Raw genomic sequence first — 18,787 nt, forward strand, 5'->3', positions numbered from 1 at the left:
TTGAGAGTTGATGAAAACAGGGAAGGTGTAACACCCCGTTCTCCCAACAACGTAATATTAATTATTATAATCAGAGTAAACTATACAACGGAGTGTCACACTGCTAATCAAAATTTCATAAATAGAAATATCTATTTATTTAAATCCAACATTTAGAATATCTGAAGGGGGTTTAAGTTTTCACATCAGCACGAAAAAAATCTGAAGGGAAAGATACACACTATGAGTTTTTACATCAGTTGACATAAGCATCTGAGGGAAATTCCTGGTAGCATATAACATTTACATCAGTGGATAATTGAAATGAGGGGAAAAACACGCGGTGGCATTTTCGTAGTTTGTGTGAAAACTTTGTCTAACTTCTTTTACATCAGTGGTGAGAACTGATGTTACCCCTTTCTCTTTACCTTATCCCTTTCTCCAACGTAAAGCACATCCAAAGAACAATGTTATCCATTCCTCTCACCGTCCAAAGCCACTCTCAATCGTAAACCTCTCACCACCGTCCAAAGCTCACTCACCGTCCAATGCCAAAGCACAATTCATTCTCCGGCAATCGAACAACAAGATCTGCGGGACCTTCAATCCCAACCCGGCAACAAGATCTGCGTCGATTGCTCTCTCGCTCGTAATCGAACAATCTCATCCTCACAGTTTCGTATTCTTCCTGATCTCACCACCACTGTAAGTCTTCATCATCCACTTCCAATTCCTAACCCTAATTTCTAGATTCAATCCTGATTTCACAGATCCCTAATTGTTTTTGATTTCATCGATCGTTTTTATACCGAATAATTCAGCTTGTTTTTTTTTCATTCTTAGATTCATAATCGAGTGATTTATTTTGAATTTTGATTTTGTTAGTTTTGAACTATTAGGATTAGGTATTGAATTTTCATTTTTTCGCTGTTTATGTCATCGACCATTTTATAGTTCGTTATCAGCTTGTTTTTACTGTTTTTTATGCTTAGATTCATAATCCACTGATGTATTTTGGCTTTTGATGGATTTCGATTTTGTAAGTATTGGATTTTTAGGATTAGGTGTTTTGATTGTTAATTTTACTGATTTTGGATTTCGTAGAATTTTGATTTTCAGTTTTAAATATTAAATAATTTGGTTTAGGTTTTCGATTGTTAATTTAATCCATCATATGTTCTGATTAGTGTTTAGTTGATCTGTTTATGTGCGAGTATATGGATTTAAGCTGTGTTTATAGTTGTACTTTACTCCTCTAATCTATGATTTTTCATGAATTTTTCAGAATCATCTTAAAGTGACTGTGGTACACTAGTTTTTTTCACGGAAGTATCAAATAAACATGTACAACAGTGAAAATAAATAGGTTTTAAATCACGGTCATGCTATTGAAGAGAATTATAGTTAAGTGAAGTTGACGTGGTTTTGATGGTGGAGCAGTCCTAGAAACAAAAAATTTGGTGTATGTTTGGATTCGTCGTGACTTTGACAGAATCTTGACCGTAATTTTGCAAAAGTTACCCTTTTAAGAACAAAATCACAGTGACCGTGACACTGTGATTTCGTCAAACCCATCGCAATCAAACATGCACTTGATGTCGCAACCCTTTATCGCGGGTGTGGTTCTTTTTTTTTAAATCATGATTGCATAAATGTGTGATTATTACATACCTGAAGTTTTTTTTATGAAAAGGATAGAGAGAAAATAACTAGTCCGTGTTATGCAATTGGTTCAAACCGCAATAACTGTCCTTGTTTGGGTTGTTTCTTGTTTTCTAACCTAGTCAGGTTGTTTTTGAATGACGTTTTATTCAGGATATGTGGGTTTATCTTACCGAGAATGACAAGTTCAACGAATTTGGTAATGAAAGTGCTCTTGTATGGCACGAAACCAATATTCTGTATGCCGTATGGGGACCTGAGAGTACCAGGACTCTTACTTTGAACTATCCCCCGACTGAGGTACCTCTCTCTGAAATTGCTACTGCTACTTATGTGTGGTTTATTTACATACAACTCGGACTTTATAGTAGTTCTTTTGAAATTGAATTTTATGGTTACAATATTCTTTCTACAGTCCTTGAAGCACAACGGGAGTTTATATGCTCATGTTTTCTTTGCACAATCTGGATATTCGCCTGACCCTAGTGATCCAGAATACCAGCCTCAAGTAGCATTTGGAAGGACACATCGTATGTTTATTACTCGTTAATAAATAATGCTAAATATATTTAACTTAAGGAAAGTGGTTTACTAAATGCCTCTCTTTTTATGGGCTTCAGCTGTTGTGATATACAAGCCAAAGTCTAAAGCAGATAAAAGGAAGAGTCTGTTGGGAGCTGATTCAAGTGAGGGTCAAGTGACACCCGAGGTTTGTTATTTATTCAAATAATTTTATAATCAGCTTTACAAGATTTTTTTGATGATGTTACTTCGGATTGAGTTCAAGGTATTTCTTGTTGAGTTTTTACGTAATAGATTTATTGTATTATATTTTGTACAATCTCTAGGTCAACAACAACATCCAAAATATTTTACCATGATCTTGTCATTATTCATTAATATCATCCAGTGATAAACTGTTTAAATCCAATCCTTAATATTTATGCCTATAGTTATTGCTAGTCTTCATCTATCGATAACTACCAAACTATCTTTCATCTCATTTACCCTCCTAACATGTGATTTTACACATGAAAAAATCACCTAAGCCATGAGTATCATATCGCATTTTATACAATAACTACTTCCTTGGCTCTTTCTTTCTTTCGTAATCCTGTCTTGATACTTTCATAGAAAACATATATTCTCTCATATCTTGAATGCCAGGAAGATCTTTCAAAGCAGTTTCTTAAGCTTCCCTCTTGCAAATTTGTCCTCTATGCAAGCTCACAATACAGTGATATGACCATATGTGGGACAGATAACATCTTGTCTCTTGAGGAAGTGTTATTTTTTTTCTTTTATTTTTTTCATTTATAAAGATAGATACTTGTTGAGAACAGCGAAACTTGGACACATGCTTATAAATAACAAAGGCCCTCATAGGCCATCTCATCGAGGATGTATATGCTAGAAAATTTGTAGGAGGTTGGCAATTCAATTAATTCAAAATGGAATTTTTCTGCTCCTTTCCCCCTCATTTGGCCTTTAAACAGAGGATATGGTTTAGTAATTCTATTCGTTATGCTCAAATCAGTGTTTAAAAGTTTCGATAATATTGAGATATGGTTCGGTAATCTCATTCCTACTTCGTAAGGTCCCAGAAGAGGTACCCCTAGATCTAATCATTATGCTATGACTAGGTATGTGTGCAGGGAACAACTCATACCAGTCAGTGTTAAATTTGTGGATTTAACTCATATGCACTTTCAGTGTAAAGATTTTTTTATACTATCAATGAATCATAATCGTTAGATCTTTAAAAACAGCTTGACTTTTATTATAACTATGTTGAAAGTCATACATATTGATTCTTGTGATTTGTTGACAGCGTATCGATATTAAACTCAAATTTATTTGTTTGTTGCATTAGGGGCTAGATGATTGTTATAACTCATATTTGTGGATTTCTAGGTAAAATTGTATTGTTGGTTCACCGAGTGTAGGAAGTTTCTTTTATATCAAAAAATTAGATGCAATAATTTCAAGATGAAGTTTGTTGTTTATATTGTTTATAATGTTCCTTTGTCCACAATATTTACTCTATAGTGTGATGTGTGTTTTCTGATCTACTGGTTTTTTCCCAGAGCAATCATGAGTGATGAAGGAGAAAGGACTTGTCCTCTTTGTGCTGAAGAGATGGATTTGACAGATCAGCAATTGAGACCATGCAAATGCGGCTACCAGGTTCGATTCTATTTCTATGTTCTTTTTATTAGGCATTAATCTGAAGGTTTTTATATAATCTGTTGGATGCTGTGTGTTTTTTGAGGTTACTTAAATTTCTTTAGCAATTGTGTCACTTGGTTTTTTGGCCTATGAGATTAAGTTATAACATGAACAAAAAAGGTTAGATGCAAAGCTCCAAATTAATGACAAATTTACTCAACAATACCAGTATTCTAAGTTTCTAACTCATGATTGCAATAATTTTAATTTCTGAATGTCTTACAGGGTCATTCAATCTGTGCAATATTAAAAGGCTTATATTAAGATCTTGTTAGATGTTAAGAACATTGTTTTCACCATCCACAGCTATGCACTTGACTTCATTGGAAGAATTGATGATAGCCAAATGCCATGAGTTGATATATTCAGCCTATGAGCATGGTGTTACCCGGTGTTGTTGGGTTCAAGTTGTTTGGGAAATTGCGCAATGGTGTTACATCAACTGACTTGGTTCTAACTATCACACAAATTCTTAGGAAACATGGTGTTGTAGGGAAATTCGTTGAATTTTATGGTAATCAAGATCTCTTGCATTTCCTCCTTATTATCAGCTTGTGTCTGTCTATTTACCTGGTTTCATGGTCTCTTTGCTCCAGGCAATGGTATGGGTGAATTATCGTTGGCTGACAGGGCCACTATTGCCAATATGTCTCCTGAATATGGAGCAACCATGGGTTTCTTCCCTGTATATCATGTAACATTACAAGACCTCAAGCTAACCGGAAGAAGTGACGAGACTGTGAGTACCCGATCATTATTGTTTCCCAATGGTGTGAAATGCTTATATGACTACTTGACCTATATTTTTGGCTGAATGTAGGTGACAATGATAGAGGCCTATCTCAGGGCAAACAAATTGTTTGTCGACTATAATGAGGTAATACCAGTTGAATACACACTCCATTTGAACAAAACGAACGTGTGCATAGGTTATGGAATGCTGATTTCTTTTTGCATTAATTCAGCCTCAACAAGACAGAGCTTATTCATCATATCTTGAATTGAATCTTGACGAAGTCGAACCATGTATCTCAGGACCAAAGAGGTAAGATACTGCCCTTTTACACACTTCCTAATAGTTTAATCTGACTATTGTATCATCTACATAATAATTCATGCTAAATTATACTCATGGCAGACCTCATGATCGGGTGCCTTTGAAAGAAATTAAGTCTGATTGGCATTCTTGTCTTGATAACAAAGTTGTATTCAAGGTCAGTAATGATGTGTTAATCAAACAATTTTTCTCATGTCTTGAACACAACATCCTTACTCTGATGTGCTCCACATTCCTGCCACTAATAAAAAAGACATTGTCTTCCGTGTATGTTGTCCTCGTCTTGATCGTAACTGTAGATGTTTTCACTGTTTGTCAGGTTAAGCCTTGGGTAAAAACAAGTCTTGCTCCTGGTTCTGGAGTTGTTACCAAGTATCTACTTCAGAGGTATTTCACGCTTATTTATATTAGATCATTAATTCTCTCATTTGTAGCATAGATTTATAATGTACTTTTCCCTCTGCTGTCTTCACAATTTTGCAGAGATGTATACTGAATTTGAATTTGTTTATTTAATTTTTGCACAGTGGTCTACAAAAATATCTGAATGAGCAAGGTTTCAATATTGTTGGATTCGGCTGTACCACATGTATTGCCAATTCAGGGGATCTTGACGAATTAGTTGCCTCCGCTATCTCAGAAAATGGTATCTGAAAGATCATATGAAATACAATGTCTATATCTAAAGCTGATTTTTATGCATTCGTTACTCTTTTTTTCTTTCTTGTTTGTAAGTTGTAGATCATATTCCGCTTTAAATAAAAGACAACAATAAAAGATGCAAACGTATTCGCACGGTACCAGTTGGATCTTTAGATGTTTTTTGAAGGAAAATGTTTAGTTGTTGTTAGTGACTGATATTATTACGTGTACGCACGGGTGTATAACACTTTGTTTTATTTAACGTGTCTAATATAATGAATCATTAATTCCTGTTATTGTTACTCATGTGATTTTGTAATGAAATTTCAATTAGATTATATTTAACATGCTTTTAATTTACTGTGTTCATTATCGACCCGAGCGAAGCGCGGGTGCACCATCTAGTGTGGTAGTACATGGTCTCAAGCTGATTTTGTAAGCAGTGTTAATAAAGCATAATATTTTTTTTAATAAAAGTCTAGATTTCACATCAGTGGGATAGAAGACTGATGATAAATATAATTATTTTACTTCAGTGTCTAACGCAAAACTGATGTGAAAACCCTCATCTTAAATCTTAAAAAGAACGTATCACATCAGTGGGAAAAAAGCCTGATGTGGAAATATAGTTATCACATCAGTTCATACCTGATGTGAAATGACGTGCACATTCCACATCATATCACTTTACATCGGTTGCCACCTGATGTGAAAAGTAGTTTCCAACTGATGTAAAAACTTATTTCTGTAGTAGTGTTATGCACCATAACCGCACCCAGAGAATTGGGATATTTATCATACCATTATTATTCTTTCTCCACTCATCAAAATATTGCTCCCTTCTTCCCCACTTATTTGATTACTTCTAATTTACACCCCCTACTCATATTATCTCATTCTCCATCCTATTATTCCTCGACCAATAATAATATTAATATTACGTATAATTAATATTAAAAATCGGGGTGTTACAATATGAGTTTCAACTAAGACATTAGTGTTCTATTTTACATAAACATGACATTGAACCAAGAAATTAGTCTTGGTATACTTTGTTAAAAGTCGTTAACATATGCATCGAGAAATCCTAATCGGCTTTCATCATTCTGAATTCAGTCTTATTTAACTGTCAATTGAAACCGAACTCTTGAATCCTCCCGCCAACATGCGCGTGCACACACACACACTTAATGTCTTTATTAAGTACTAGCGAAAAAACGAAGACACACGCGCGTGTCCGTCTTTCCATTCTTTTTACTGCGCTAACGTTTGAAAATTATGAACGGTATTTTTTTTATAAAATTTTGATTTTGATTAAAACTGACAATATAGATGTTTGTTGTTTTCAAATTATAACAAACCAAAGTAACCATGATTATCTATTTCATTGGCGCCAACAATATTACAAATAAATAAAAGCTAAGTTCTTATTTATTTAATGACACCAACAACGATCTTTATAATAGAAAAATTTGCCTAAAGGTATAATTGGGATAACGAAAAATAAGTATAGATATACTCATCTAGTTTGTTACACTTTTTAAAGGATAAAATAAAAAAGAATTGGATATATATATATATATATATATATATATATATATATATATATATATATATATATATATATATATATATATATATAGACACACACACACACACACTCATATCATATCGTGTTTGTTATACTTTTATTTTAATATTTCAATTTACTCTTATCTATATGTTATATGTGCTATTTGAGTTGATGGGTATTTTTGGAAAGAGAAAAAGTCAGCTCAAAAGAGTCAAGACATGATATTTTCTTTATCTATACTATATATAAAGAAAACTACCCCTTTCAACACTCTTTTGGATTGGACTTTTCTTTCCAAAAATACCCTTAATTTTTAATTTTAATTTTAAATACAAATAACACATGTAACAAATAGATAATAATAAATTTAATTTAAGGAGAAAACTTACACACAAGTCCTTATGAAATGTTCTTACTGTTAGTCAATTATAAAATAACACGTGAATTACTAATCCATGTCACTAATCGTCCCCGTTAACCCTCTTTTATCTCTGTTAACCACAAATCAAACTCACAAAAAACTAGCACAAAACAAAAACTCATATTACTTTTTTATCAGCCGATTTTATGTTGTACATCTGTGTTATTCTCCTCAATACAACCGACAAAGATTGCTGCCAAGTATTTTAATATCTCTTCCATAAATAACAATATTTCCATATTATTTTATTACTTCCACAAAAAACAGTATTTCCATATTATTTTATTAATATAAGTTACTATTCCTTAACCTTTGATCAAACGTGAGCAAAAAATAATTGTAAAGATTGGACTTTAAATCCTCTAAAAAAAGATTAGTAACAAATGTGAAAAAAATATTGTTAAAGACTGGACTTTAAATCCTCTAAAAAAAGATTAGTAACAAACGTGAGCAAAGAATAATGTTAAAGATTTGACTTTAAATCCTCTAAAAAAAGATCAGTAACAAACGTCAGCAAAAAATAATAATGTTAAAGATTGGACTTTAAATACACTAAAAAAAAGATTAGTAACAAATGTGAGCAAAATATAATGTTAAAGATAAAAAAAGATTAGTAACAAACGTGAGCAAATATTGGATGGGAGCCATGGGAGCAGTTTATCAATTATATACATGCAGAACATTTGGAATCACAAAGAAAAAATTGATGTTTTTATTCCTTTTTTTTTTGGTAGTGTGATGTTTTTATTCCTTTAAACGGCAGTGGAAGGAGCTTAACGGCAGGGGAATTATTGCTTATTTTCCCTTTATTTAATAATGAAAAAAACCACGATTCTCTTTATATACAAATGCGAGTACATGACTTCCCTTTGTGTTTAGTAGAAAACAGTTTTCCGTTAGACTAAATTTTGCTATTACCATAAATATTAAGTCACAAGGGCAGTCCATTCCCAACGTCGGAATATATCTTCCACGACATGTTTTCAGCCATGATCAATTATATGTATCTTTATCAAGATGAGTTTCTCAAAATTCAAGAAAAGTTCTCATTAAAGAAGGGAAAATAGAAGGAGAAGATGGAGATTTTACGAAAAATATAGTTTTTAAAGATATTCTTTTATCACAATCATAACAATGTTTCTTTTATATAACATGTCATTTATACAGTTATGTTATGATGTTACTAATTACTATTAGAATAAACAATAAATGATCATTATTTTATCTTAATTTTATAAGCATGCAAACTAAAATATGTTGGGTTCAAAAATGATTTTGTTATATGCATTAACAATATTTTGTTTATAAATCAATATATCAATAATTTCCATTAATATTTTAAACTTTAAAAAATTTAATCAAAATTAAACAATCAAACATAATAAAATAATAGTATAGAACATATTTAGATTTTTTCATTGAATAATATTATTTTAAATTTTAATTAAAAAAATAAATCTCATTAAAATAGGAAATATCCCAATACCATGATACCATCAGGTAGAGCTGCCAAAACGAGCTACCCGACCCGTTTAGAGCCAACCCTAACGGGCTTTAAGGTCCGGGCCAAAAAGCCCGGTTGGTAAACAGGCTTGAAATATACTACTCGAGCCCGGCCCTACACGGGGCGCGAGCTAAACGAGTTGGCCCGTATTAAAAATTATATATATTTTTTTAAAAGTACTATAAAATACTCCTATAAAATTTCTTATAAATATCCCAGTGAGCTTAGCTCAGTTGGTAGGGATATGCATGGGCCAGGTTCGAACCCCGGACACCCCACATCTCCATATTTAATTGTGTGAGCTCTAGTCATTAGGCTACTTGACCAAAAAAAAAATTCTTATAAATAATATTTTTTTCAATATGTTTAAATAATGTCTAGAACAACAATAAATTGTAAACATTTTTGTACAAACGTCATAAACTAAAATGGTGAGGAACACAATTTTAAATAAATTACATACGTTATAGTTATAGATATTTATATATTCGATCTTTAAAATTATAAAGAACAAAACGAGTAAATATAATTTTATATTACTTTTATATTTGTGTGTTAATTCATTTAATTTTCACTTTTAGTTTTTTAATTTGATAATCAACTAAGTAAAGAATTATTTGAAAAATATATATAATTTATATGATTTTTTGTTGTTATGCGGGCTAACAGGCTACCCGCGGCTCGTTCGAGCTAGCACCGGGCTTTTTAGGGCCGAGCTAAAAGGCCCAATAAAAATTCAGGCTCGAGCCCTATAGTTAATCATCCAATATTACAAAAGATAATGATTTATATTACATTTGTTATATTATTGTTGTCATTGAAAAAGATAAATATTGTTTGTTAAGTTTGTTACATTCTTCTTCAAATTAGTTTGTTACATTTCAAAGTTTGTTTCTAATTTATACACTGACCAAGCGTATATAAATAGTTTCTCTCACTCTCCCCAACCCTAAATAAAACAATATCGCGGCTCTGCAACAACAGAGTATTCTCTATCAGTTTACCTTCCACGCTTGGAAAATTGTGGTAATCCAATCTCAGCTCCTGTATTCATTCTATGGCTTCCAATTTCCGTAGCAGTAACATTGTAAGTGGATGCTATATTCACAATGATATTGCCTTCTTTATTCTATCAAAACTCCCTATTAAATCTTTGAAACGATTTGAATGCGTAAGTAAATCGTGGTCTTGCCTTACTGAAGACTCTCGTTTCATGACAATGTATCGCAAAAATCTTCTTTTATCTCAATCTTATGACGGTGATACATCTCTCCTCGTAAATATCTGCTCTGACAGTGAAAAGTTCCATTTTCTATCAGGTGAAAGGTTTGAGAATAGGGTCAGTTTCATTTGTCCAGTTAAATGCTATTGTGCAGTTGAAATCAATAGCTTTGCGAGTGTTAATGGCATACTTTGTTTGAAACACTATAAAAGTTTCTCACTGTGGAATCCAACTACGGACGAAGTCAAGGTTATTCCTCCTTCTGGGACACTTCTTCCACCTATTGTTCATAAATATAAGGCGGATTACTTTCACCATCGCACTATGATTCATGGATTTGGTTATGACTCTATTGCTGATGACTATAAGGTGATTTGTCTTGAAACATTTGAACCGTTAATTGGTGATGATGGGCTAGGCAAGAAATTACAATCATTGTTGTTGCAAGATGAATCCCTTAAACCCTTTTGGCAGATTTATAGCCTAAAAAGTAACTCGTGGAAGAAACTCAATGTCAATATGCCTCATTCTTCAACTTTGCTCGTGGCCAGTTTGCATGGAAATTTCCGAGTGTATATGAATGGAGTGTGTCATTGGTTGTCTATGCCTGGTTGTCATTGGACTGTTCCTTTTTCTGCAGAAGCATGTATGGTATCATTTGACTTAAACAATGAGACGTTCTTGGTCACACCCCTACCCTCGTACGTTAGACTGACATGGACACAATTGACAGTGTTGAATAATTCCATTGCCTTGATCTTCTTCTCTATAATCACAAATATTTTTCACATATCAATTTTAGGTGAAGTTGGTGTGAAGGAATCATGGATCAAACTCTTCACTATTGAAAAACCTTGCGCTCTAGCTACGTTGTGTCCTATGGGAGTCGGTATGAATGGTGAAATAGTCTTTGCAAACGACGACAACAAACTACTTTTGTTTGATTTAAATACCAACAAGATTGTAGAGCTTGGACTTAAAATAAGAGATAAATTGACTCTTGGTCAGATTAAAGTTTACAAGAAAAGCCTTCTTCCAATCGAAAGGATAAATTAATTATTATCAAGTATTTGAAAGACATTTTCTAGTTGACTAGGCCATTTGATTTGCTTTCTTTTCTTATGCCTGCATATTCTTCATTGTAGTTTCAGAATCCTGATATGTTATCATTTGGATGGATAAATGCCATTAATTCAATATTAATACAAAGTTCTTTCTTTTTACGTCTTTATATATTGTTTATGCCTATTAAATTCTTTAAACGCATGACCTTGATCCATGCAATTTGGTCAAATGAGTCACACTTATGCGATTTGGTTTCAGTACCTTGCTCTTGATTAGAACTCGTGATCGACCAGATTGAAAATTTTGTTGCTATTAGATTTCTGTTTAGTTCTCTTCACTCATAGCTCTGATTGCACCACAATTTTGTTGCTTTTGCATTTGGATTGAACCTTCATGTTTCCTTCTGAGTTGTAGTAATTTATTTTCAGAATTTATGATTTGATAAAATTCAAACGTTTGATTCAGAGAAATTATTTATACAGATTAACTTTAATAATTGTGAAAGTTGCACCTCAATTGGATCTCTGCAGTCTAATTAAAAACATTCAGCCCATCTCCCTTCCATAACTTCCCTTTTCTTTGTTGATATGCATTTCCGGCATGGTTGACTTCCTGATTAGTATTAACTAAACAAACATTACACAATACGACCGGTAAGTTAGCGATTTATTACAAAATAACCTCAGTTGCCAAAGACACTGATTCATATTTCTTCCCCAAGCAATGGAAATTTTAGAATCCGACTTCTTTTCAGCCACTCATCGTCCAAAGACACCTCCAAGGAAGAAAAAAATTCCGGTTCATTTGAATCTCTTACTCATACGGACAATGCAAATTTAGCCGAATTTATCTTTAACATAATGCCTCCTATACCAACAAACTCCGGTTTACCCTTGGCCCATGAGGGGCTCCGCCCCTGATTAGCACTGGATGAAACCGTTATTATGCATAATGACTTTGTTGGCTGTAACTTATCTTCTTCCATTCTAGCAGATGGATATTCTTATCTAACCTTATTCAAGCCTCTTATAATCCATTATTTGTCTCTTATTTTTATATCCCTTTAGGATTTTCACTCAAGTTTTCTCTTCCTGCATCTCTACCTTGCTTCCACCACAAGGTAATATTATCAACATAAGTGCATGTATTGATGAAAAATAGTAGTTTTCTTGCTTAAATGCTTTGATAGGTCCAATAGGATTTTATTCATTTAACTTAGTTTACTGATGCGAAGCATAATTATATTATGAACAACCTTTAGGTATTTCATGCTCAAATTGTTTGGAACTCTTTATTGTGACCCACTGAATTATTTTTTCCATGCTCATATATGCAAAGATTGCACAAACCCAAAAGCTTTAGGTGAACAAGTTTGGATAATAGGATGACAACCATTAAAATACCCATTGTTCGTCCTAATAGTTGGGGAGACACCGGGGCTATTTTCCATAAGTATGTGTTGCGAAAGTGACTCAAAATTGGAGTTTGGAGACCAAAATTGATGTTTGCTTAAAGTAGCAAAATCGGGGCCCGATTTTGGCAGTCTTTCGGAGCAGTTTGGCTCGTAAAAAATAGGCGCCCAAATGGTAAAAACAGGGCCCGATTTTGTGTGCAGATTTTTTTTGGAAACGTATTTTTGGGCCAGATTTGTTCCAATTTTATGGGAGATACTTTTACTATAAATATAGACTTTGTATCAGAGTAAACCTATGATAGAGGGGGCTGAAACAAGGGTTTAGAAATCAAACTAGGGTTTGTATAGAGTTTGTCTCTTGGCAACAAACTAGGGTTTGAGGGTTGATTCACCTTGGGAAACACTATTAGGGTTGAGTCTCTTGGTTACGGTAAGAGGCTGGGATTTGGGTAGAATTAGGCGGGAGACTTATTCTTGTAACCCATTGATATCTCTTTTGTAACGTTACTCATCATATAGTGGAACGGAGGGCTGCTCTTTCCCCAGACTAGGTCAATTTGGACCGAACTGGGTCAACAAATTCTTTTGTGTTCTCTCTTCCTTTTCTCTCGCTGTTGTTTTCTACTTTTGGCTTGTGATTATAACTGTTCCATACACTTTGATTTTGGTTGCTTAATTATCCCTTGCTCCACACACCAAGTTGTTATTGGTGTGAGTTTTTTCATCGATTTCGCAACAATTGGCGCCCACCGTGGGGCAAAGGTCAAAGGATAATCAAGTACCATGGGTTCGAAGTGGGATATTGAGAAGTTTACCGGCGATAACGATTTTGGGTTATGGAAGGTAAAGATGGAAGAAAGCTTTGAAGGGTGAAGGTTCGTTACCGGTCACCATGTCACGAGCAGAGAAGACCGAGATGGTGGACAAGGCCAGGAGTGCCATTGTCTTGTGCCTTTGAGATAAAGTTTTGAGAGAAGTAGCAAAGGAACCAACCGTGGCATCGATGTGGGCAAAGTTGGAATCTTTGTATATGACAAAGTCTTTGGCTCATCGGCAATTCCTAAAGCAACAACTCTACTCATTCAAGATGGTGGAGTCAAAGGCCATCATGGAGCAACTTACGGAGTTCAACAAAATCCTTGATGACTTGGAGAATATTGAGGTGAATCTTGAGGATGAAGATAAAGCTATACTCTTGTTGTGTGCTATACCTAGATCTTTTGAATCGTTTAAAGATACCATGCTCTATGGAAAGGAAGGCACTGTTACCTTGGAAGAAGTTCAAGCGGCTTTGAGAACCAAGGAGTTGACTAAGTCGAAGGACTTGAGAGTTGATGAAAACAAGGAAGGTGTAACACCCCGTTCTCCCAACAACGTAATATTAATTATTATAATCAGAGTAAACTATACAACGGAGTGTCACACTGCTAATCAAAATTTCATAAATAGAAATATCTATTTATTTAAATCCAACATTTAGAATATCTTAATAAACTGCAGCGGAATAATTCTTTAAAAATATAATTTCAACCAAAATTCAACATCAATGAAAATCTTGGCACAAAGGCCCCAGCATAATTCAACTTTATTTTCAACAACGATAAACTCTAATAGCAAGTCTTTTCCCAAAATATGTGATACATAAAAGAAATGAGAAGACATTCGCAACGATTTCCCCATCCTAGTATGTATCAGAGCCCTAGGCACTGAGCCGACCAAACCTACAAGTCATCAGTACCTGCACATTACCCACGGTCGAGGCAACATATACGCAGAAGGGGTGAGAAACTTATCCAATAATAATAATATATAATTCATCAAATTAATGAAAACAACAAGCATATCACCATAGACATCATTAATAATGTATATAAATAAACACATAAGCAACGACATAATTATTTTCAGCAACAAGGTACAGCAACAACAACAACAACAACAACAACGTTATCACAACGACACCGACAACTCGACAATGCGACAACGACAACAACTCGACAATGCTACAACGACTACAACAACTCGACAATGCTACGACAACAACAACTAATGCATCATGCAGGTGGTACCAATCTACGCGCGTTGAATGCTAAGCATTCCAGGGCATAAGCCCCCAACAAATTGGATGGTTAAAGCATCCCAGGGCATAAGCCCCCAACAGGTGAATGATAAACATTCCAGGGCATAAGCCCCCAACGGGTGAATGATAAACATTCCAGGGCATGAGCCCCCAACAGATGTGAGTATGCAAATGGACTCAACTTGTGTATATCAACATACAACTCCAACAACGACTACAACAACGACATATGTGCCTACAACAATTATGACACACTCCCCAACTTCGACATTAGATGATACAACAACGTCAACAACGGAGAAAAACAACATATGTGCCTACAACAATTATGACACACTCCCCAACTTAGACATTAGATGATACAACAACGTCAACAACGGAGGACAACAACATAGCATATATATAAAATCAATTACATTCATCTCAAGGTTCAAAACATCCTTCAAAAGCAATTAAGTTTTGATCAATATCACATAATCCAAATACTCATAAAACATCTCAACTAAGTCCCTAACACTTAAGTTTGAAGTTGGGAAACCAACCATAAGTTTTGGACTAACTTGGGAATAGTTATGCTAAGTTTTCTTAAATTTTTCTGAAGACCCACCTGGACTATTTTTATCATAACTAAAAATCTACAAATAATTTTCTAGTCACTCCAAAGCCTTTAGAAAGCTAACTCAATTATCTATAACTTTCATGTTTACATCAAAAGCCAATTCAAAACAGAAATGGGTGAAAAAGCACAAAAAACGCAGAAACCGAAGTTCTGTCAGCACGAAGAAAACAGAACGTTGGCACGGCCCGTGCCATGCACGGCACGGCCGTGCTCGATTGACAGCACAGCTTTTTCTTCGTTTTTTTCCGTTTTCACCATTTTGCGCATAAAATTCAAACCGTTAAGCGGATTTCAGTGCCGTTTTCGCCTACACGCTCCTGACATTTCCCTCTATCATAATCTACAGAAACATTCAATTTTCCACCACTCAAAAAAATCGATTTTCCAAACCTCACATAATCACTTGTCTGTAGAACATTCAGACACCGACGTTTTCAATCGAAATTCCCAATTTTCAATCCCTGGTTACCCAAAATACGTTTCAACAGAAGTTTTCAGGTTCAATTAGGCAATATAACAATCAAATAACATAGAAACATGCATCAACAACACAATTCATCATATTATAGCAATTAACCTAAAACTTTCTAACCCTAATACCAAAACATCACAATCATCAAAAATCAGAATTATACATATTATTAGTGAAAGGAATCCCACCCTTACCTTATCTCAGCAAATTCTACAGCAAAAACGGTTGGATTCTCTCTTCCTAGCTCTTCTCCTAGCTTTCTCTTGGTTCTTCTCCTCTTTCTCTCCAAAAACCAGTTTTTCTAATGTTTGTACGTGAAAATGTTTCTATCTCTTTTTCTTTCTTTTACTCCCAAAAATATAACTCTTTTCTTTTCTCACTTAACTCCCTTAATTTCTATTTAATTTCTACTTAATTCCCATTAACCAAAAATAAATACTAATTCTACCTATTTCTATTTCTCCTATTATTTCCACAAATAATAAAGTCATATTCATTTAAATAATATACAACCACATAAATCATATATTTCACATAAAATCACATATAGATATAACAAATAAAATTATATAAAAATACTCACACATCTACTAAAATATTAGAACAAAAATGGGGCGTTACAGAAGGCCTAAGTGTTTCAAGAGGGAATGGTGGAGGTAGAGGTAACCGGGGAAAGAGTAGTAACAAGACAAAGTTTAAATGCTTTATGTGTAACAAGATGGGTCACTTCAAGAAGGATTGTCCAGAGATTGGTAAGTCCGTACAAATTGTCTCTGAGGGTTATGAGGATGCAGGTGCTTTAATGGTGTGTTGTTTGGAGGATGAAGGTGATGTTTCTCACCTTGGGGGTGACGCCTGGTAGAGCGGTGGTCGTCTGGAGAGACGTTAAACACTCAACATCAGCCTGGAGAGGCGGTGGTAAGAATACTCATGATCTACCTGTTGAGGTGGAGTTTCAAGGTGGAAGACATAGTGGGATGTACTCATTTGCTAGTTGAGAGGTTGGAAGCTCAGCTTTAGGTGGAGTTGAACACATCGGGTAATGGTACGACTATGGAGGACCTTGGGTGCTATGCTCTAGTGGTGAGAAAGGGATTTCTTCATGAAGACGGAAGGCATTCCGGAGGTTGAAGAATGTATAGCACGGCTTGTGGAATTACCCTAAAAGTCCAAGGGTGATTGGATGCAAGGTGATCTTCAAGGAAGCGGGAGATGTCTCGTATTGAAGAGGTATGGTGTAGTCTTGTAGAACTACCTGAAATTCCTAGTGTAGTTTGGATACAAGGATCTTCGAGAAGGCGGAAAACATTCCGATGGCTGAAGAGGTTAAGGTGTGTACTTGTGGAGCTACCTAAAATTCCTTGAGTAGTTTGGACACAAGGATCTTCAAAAGGGCTGAAGGCATTCCTATGGTTGAAGAGGTTAAGGTGTAAACTTGTGGAGCTACTTGGTGTAGTGGGAAGCAAGGGAAAGAGCAGCAAGGTGTTGATGTTAAATGGGCATCATCACTAATTTGGAGTCAAGGTGGAGATTGTTGTGAAAGTGACTCAAAATTGGAGTTTGGAGACCAAAATTGATGTTTGCTGAAAGTACAAATCGGGGCCCGAATGGCAAAATCGGGGCCCGATTTTGGCAGTCTTTCGGAGCAGTTTGGCTCGTAAAAAATCGGCGCCCGAATGGTAAAAATCGGGGCCCAATTTTGCGTGCAGATTCTTTTCGAAAACGTAATTTTGGGCCAAATTTGTTCCAATTTTATGGGAGATACTTTTACTATAAATATAGACTTTGTATCAGAGTAAACCTGTGATAGAGGGGCTGAAACAAGGCTTTAGAAATCAAACTAGGGTTTGTATAGAGTTTGTCTCTTGGCAACAAACTAGGGTTTGAGGGTTGATTCACCTTGGAAAACACTATTAGGGTTGAGTCTCTTGGTTACGGGAAGTGGCTGGGATTTGGGTAGAATTAGGCGGGAGACTTATTCTTGTAACCCATTGATATCTCTTTTGTAACGTTACTCATCATATAGTAGAACGGAGGGCTGCTCTCTCCCACAGACTAGGTCAATTTGGACCGAACTGGGTCAACAAATTCTTTTGTGTTCTCTCTTCCTTTTCTCTCGCTGTTGTTTTCTACTTTTGGCTTGTGATTATAACTGTTCCATACACTTTGATTTTGGTTGCTTAATTATCCCTTGCTCCACACATCAAGTTGTTATTAGTGTGAGTTTTTTCATCGAATTCGCAACAGTATGGGTATGTTACCCGGTACTATACGGGTACCGGTACTAGAACATGGCTATTTTACAAATATTAAGGTACGGATATGCCAAAAAAATCACGAGTTTTGTTATATAATACTAGTAAAAAGATGGGCACTCACTCGTCTGTCTTTCCGCTCTTTTTATTGCGCTAACGTTTGAAAATGATGGGTGGTGTTTTTTTTGTGAAATTTTGATTTTGATTAAAACTAAAAATATAAAAAAAAAATTGAGGGAAAGAACTGAAAATATAAATGTTTGTTGCTTTCAAATTATAACAAACCAAACTAACCATGATTATCTATTTCAATAACACAAACAATATAACGGAAAAAAAATATAATCTAAATTCTCTTTTTAATGACACCAACAACAATCTTTATTATAGAAAAAGTTGTTTAAAGGTATAAGAGGGATAATGAAAAAGTAAATATAAATATACTCGTTTAATTTGTTACAATTTTTAAATGATAAAGGAAAAAAACAGACATATATATTTACATTTTTTTAAACATTTAAATTTATTCTTATCTATTTGTTATATGTGTTATTAGTATTGAAAATTGAAGACATTTTCGAAAAGAGAAAAAG

At 34.5% G+C, this 18,787-nt stretch overlaps 2 protein-coding genes across 8 annotated transcripts; both read left to right on the forward strand.

Annotated features, from left to right (window-relative positions):
• Window positions 1–434: 434 nt before the first annotated feature.
• On the forward strand, window positions 435–5,875 carry LOC146935800 (aconitate hydratase, cytoplasmic-like). 7 transcript variants are annotated; one of them, XM_085750886.1, is made up of 12 exons: window positions 435–684; window positions 1,795–1,941; window positions 2,057–2,171; window positions 2,262–2,350; window positions 3,729–3,828; window positions 4,096–4,384; window positions 4,467–4,609; window positions 4,691–4,747; window positions 4,836–4,915; window positions 5,009–5,084; window positions 5,247–5,314; window positions 5,455–5,875. In XM_085750886.1, the coding sequence occupies exons 6-12, from the start codon at window positions 4,243–4,245 to the stop codon at window positions 5,579–5,581; spliced, it is 693 nt and encodes a 230-aa protein (XP_085607012.1). In that variant the 5' UTR covers window positions 435–684; window positions 1,795–1,941; window positions 2,057–2,171; window positions 2,262–2,350; window positions 3,729–3,828; window positions 4,096–4,242; the 3' UTR covers window positions 5,582–5,875. The 7 variants fall into 7 exon arrangements, with proteins under 7 accessions (XP_085607012.1, XP_085607013.1, XP_085607009.1 ...); XM_085750887.1 differs by having other exon boundaries at window positions 4,177–4,384; XM_085750883.1 differs by having other exon boundaries at window positions 5,009–5,314.
• Window positions 5,876–10,124: 4,249 nt separating this feature from the next.
• Window positions 10,125–11,345, forward strand: LOC146935801 (F-box protein CPR1-like). Its single transcript, XM_085749102.1, has one exon. The coding sequence runs from the start codon at window positions 10,125–10,127 to the stop codon at window positions 11,343–11,345; it is 1,221 nt and encodes a 406-aa protein (XP_085605228.1).
• Window positions 11,346–18,787: the final 7,442 nt, after the last annotated feature.

The sequence above is a fragment of the Medicago sativa genome, chromosome 3 (genome assembly GCF_051527215.1).
Source record: "Medicago sativa cultivar Bolivia chromosome 3, Bolivia_mono, whole genome shotgun sequence".
Taxonomy (NCBI): Eukaryota; Viridiplantae; Streptophyta; class Magnoliopsida; order Fabales; family Fabaceae; genus Medicago; species Medicago sativa.

Excerpts from the sequence above, each read along its gene's own strand:
- LOC146935801 (XM_085749102.1), top strand. The coding sequence starts at position 10,125 with ATGGCTTCCAATTTCCGTAGCAGTAACATTGTAAGTGGATGCTATATT.
- LOC146935800 (XM_085750883.1), top strand. The coding sequence starts at position 4,243 with ATGAGCATGGTGTTACCCGGTGTTGTTGGGTTCAAGTTGTTTGGGAAA. Across the intron at positions 4,610-4,690 it reads CCGGAAGAAGTGACGAGACT|GTGACAATGATAGAGGCCTA; the intron begins GTGAGTACCCGA and ends GGCTGAATGTAG. Across the intron at positions 5,315-5,454 it reads ACCAAGTATCTACTTCAGAG|TGGTCTACAAAAATATCTGA; the intron begins GTATTTCACGCT and ends ATTTTTGCACAG.